The sequence below is a fragment of the Pristiophorus japonicus genome, chromosome 4, assembly GCF_044704955.1.
Source record: "Pristiophorus japonicus isolate sPriJap1 chromosome 4, sPriJap1.hap1, whole genome shotgun sequence".
In the NCBI taxonomy this organism is placed as follows: Eukaryota; Metazoa; Chordata; class Chondrichthyes; family Pristiophoridae; genus Pristiophorus; species Pristiophorus japonicus.
In genome coordinates this window covers 139,018,928-139,022,508 of record NC_091980.1, presented here as the reverse complement: position 1 = coordinate 139,022,508, position 3,581 = coordinate 139,018,928, and the positions used below count along the sequence as shown (strand labels likewise).

At 55.1% G+C, this 3,581-nt stretch overlaps 1 protein-coding gene across 1 annotated transcript; it reads left to right on the top strand.

The window, feature by feature from the left end:
• Window positions 1-1,791: 1,791 nt before the first annotated feature.
• LOC139262690 (keratin, type I cytoskeletal 9-like) lies at window positions 1,792-2,748 on the top strand. The gene is made up of 2 exons (XM_070877841.1): window positions 1,792-2,032; window positions 2,135-2,748. The coding sequence occupies exons 1-2, from the start codon at window positions 1,792-1,794 to the stop codon at window positions 2,746-2,748; spliced, it is 855 nt and encodes a 284-aa protein (XP_070733942.1).
• The last annotated feature ends 833 nt before the right edge of the window (window positions 2,749-3,581 follow it).

The following is a 3,581-nucleotide window of genomic DNA, read 5'->3' as shown; positions in this document are numbered from 1 at the left end:
CACCTCCAACTTACAGACTTCTCTCCACTTTGGAGCTTTCATTATTGAAATGTGAGCCAAGTGCTGCAATCCAGTGCAGGATCCTAATGAGCTTTCCCGGATTGTATGAACAAGTGAGGGCTTCAGGGCCGGCCCGGAATCCCAGCTCCCATCTGTTGTGTATTGTCCAGGTACATTAAATGTATAGTTACAATGGTGCGCCACAGAGGGCGCTGTGGTGGGAGACCTGAAAGTACCTGCGAGACAGAGTATAAAAGGCTGCCCACCACACCTGAGGGGCACTCTGGAGTTACACAATAAAAGACTAATGTCACAGCAGTTACTACAACACCAGACTGCGTGGAGTCAGTGATTTGAGTGCTGCATACACCACATTGACGATGAGGACACGGACGAGCTTCACGTAACCATGGCTACTCTGGGCTCGTTAAAGGATTTTACGGTGGACAATGATTGGGAGGCCTTTACGGAAAGGCTCGAGTACTACTTTACAGCAAACGACCTGACGGGGAACACGGACGCACTGAGAGAGAAGCGTCAGGCGATATTGCTGTCCAGTTGTGGTGATGAGGTTTACCGTCTCGTCAGGGATTTGCTGGCACCCGCGAGCGCCAAGGATAAGTCATATGAGGAGCTGGTTGAACTCATTTGTAACCAACTGAAACCGAAGGAGAGCATCCTCACGGCCCGACACAAATTCTACCACCACTGCAGACCCGAGGGCCAGGATGTCACTAAATATGCTGCGGACATCAGGAGACTCGCGGCGCCGTGTGATTTTGGCACACATCTTGACGACGCGTTGCGAGACGTCTTTGTTATGGGGATTGGACATGAGGGTTTCCTCCACAAGCTGCTATCCACTGAACCTACAGTCAGCCTGCAGCAAACCATCACCATCAGCCGGGCAATTATGACCTCGACTTGCAGCCCCAGCAGATGATCCACACGGTCTCGAACCCAGCAGGCACTATCCACAGGATAGCGCCCACCACGGACAAAACTACAGAACGTGGCTCTGCCCAGGGCAGAGAGCACGGATCTCGGGGTCCTGGAACTCAGAGTCCACCGAGGGGGGCTAATCGAGTATCACCATGCTGGCGCTGCGGAGGAAGCCATGGGGCTCACCGGTGCAGGTTTGCGGAGTATACGTGCAATACCTGCCACACGAAAGGACACCTTCAGCGTATGTGTAAAAGAAACCTGACTCACCGTGTGGCTGAGGAGAGGGTAGAGGGTTCATTTTCCAGCGAGGAGCAGGCAGAAGAAGATGAGGCGTTATTTGGACTGTATACGTGTACCGACGATTCAGCCCCAGTGATTATGGAAGTCAAGATTAACGGAGTCCCAGTGAGTATGGAAGTGGATACTGGATCGGGTCCGTCGTTGATGAGTCAGGAAACTATTGATAAACTGTGGGTCAACCCAGCTGCACGACCCAAGCTGGTCCCGGTCACGGCAAAGCTGTGTTCCTACACCAGGGAACTGATACCTGTGCTTGGCAGGTATCTCACGGGGGCGAGATGCACGGTTTACTTTTGTGGGTCATTGCAGGCGATGGGCCGACACTTCTCGGCAGGAGGTGAATGGGGAAGGTCTGTGGGAGCTGGAAAGACTGCATTCCTTCACAGACTGCTGTTCCCCGGGTTCCCAAAGAGCAGCACCGACCGAGCTGGAGGAGAAATCCCCACACAGACGAGCAGACCCTGAGAGAGCAGTTTTTCAAGTGCGGGCCGATTGCTGAGGTGTGAGCCGGCGACATGCTGCAGGCGATGAACGGGAAATCCATCGATGGCCGACAAATCCGGGGGTGGTGGGCGGGGGGGCGTCCACGCGGAGAAAAAGTCAGGCGGTGGTCGCGGCTACGGTGGAGGCCGGGACAGCGACGGCGGTGGTGGCGGCTACGGCGGTCACAGGAGAGGCGGCAGTTACCGGGACAACGGCCGGAGCGGAGGCTACAGGAGAGGCGGCAGTTACCGGGACAACGGCCGGAGTGGAGGCTACAGGAGAGGCGGCAGTTACTGGGACAACGGCCGGAGCGGAGGCTACAGGAGAGGCGGCAGTTACTGGGACAACAGCCGGAGCGGAGGCTACAGGAGAGGCGGCAGTTACTGGGACAACGGCCGGAGCGGAGGCTACAGGAGAGGCGGCAGTTACTGGGACAACGGCCGGAGCGGAGACTACAGGAGAGACGGCAGTTACTGGGACAACGGCAGGAGCGGAGGCTACAGGAGAGGCGGCAGTTACTGGGACAATGGCCGGAGCGGAGGCTACAGGAGAGGCGGCGGTTACTGGGACAACGGCCGGAGCGGAGGCTTCAGGAGAGGCGGCAGTTACCGGGACAACGGCCGGAGCGGAGGCTACAGGAGAGGCGGCAGTTACTGGGACAATGGCCGGAGCGGAGGCTACAGGAGAGGCGGCGGTTACTGGGACAACGGCCGGAGCGGAGGCTTCAGGAGAGGCGGCAGTTACTGGGACAACGGCCGGAGCGGAGACTACAGGAGAGGCGGCGGTTACCGGGACAACGGCCGGAGCGGAGGCTACAGGAGAGATGGCAGTTACTGGGACAACGGCCGGAGCGGAGGCTACAGGAGAGGCGGCGGTTACCGGGACAACGGCCGGAGCGGAGGCTACGGCGGTGGCAGGTATGACTCGGGGGAACGCGACAGCTACTTGGGTGGGTACAAGAGCCAGAGCGGCGGATACGGCAGCAAATACGGAGACCGCTCTCACAGGGACCATGACTGATCGAATCCAAAGAGCCACGATCAAATTGTCTTGGCCATTTTCCTTTCTTCTTTCCTCTTTAATCCTTCTATTCCAGAGAGTAAAACGTCATGTCAGCGAGCTCAAGATGGTGGCGAGCCTCGTGGCAGCAGAACTCTGCAGACAAAGACAAGCAGAGCAACTAAAATGGCGCCGCCCAAGGGAAGCCTCGTAGTAACCACAAGATGGCGTCTTAAAAGGGAAATGCACCTGAGAGTCTTAAAAGGGCTTTACACCGTGGTGGACCCCACAAAGAGACTTTTGTAAGGCAAGATCGAGTCTAAATGAGCAATGTGATTAGTCTGATGATGTGAGTTATGATAAGAGTTAATATTTTGATGCTGAATGGGTCCTGTGTTTAAAATAAGGGATATGTATTACGAAAAGAGTTAATACCACAAGGTACAATAAAAGGGTAAATGGAGCCGAGACTAACATGATTAATGGACCAATGCGATTCTCGATTTATGTGATTCATGCAATGGTTCAGCGGCTGCAGATGAGCCACTAAGGTGATCACTTTCTGAGAACAGAGGCAACGCACTAGTTGTGATACCCTGTCTCAGCGCAGCCTGTTACCTCGGGCAAAAAGGGGCAGTATACCGCCACCGCACTTCACCCAGAGGAGCTGGGATTAAATAACTGTTCAGTGTAGCTGCAACATCTGTCCCACATATTATATGCTCCATACAAATGTACTGTCCATGTAGACCTGTTTTCTGTTGGAGCTTATGTTTGTGTACTTCATCAGCCATGCAAGGACTGCAAATACCACAGACTTGCACCGGATCGCAAGCATAACCTTTACATGGGGG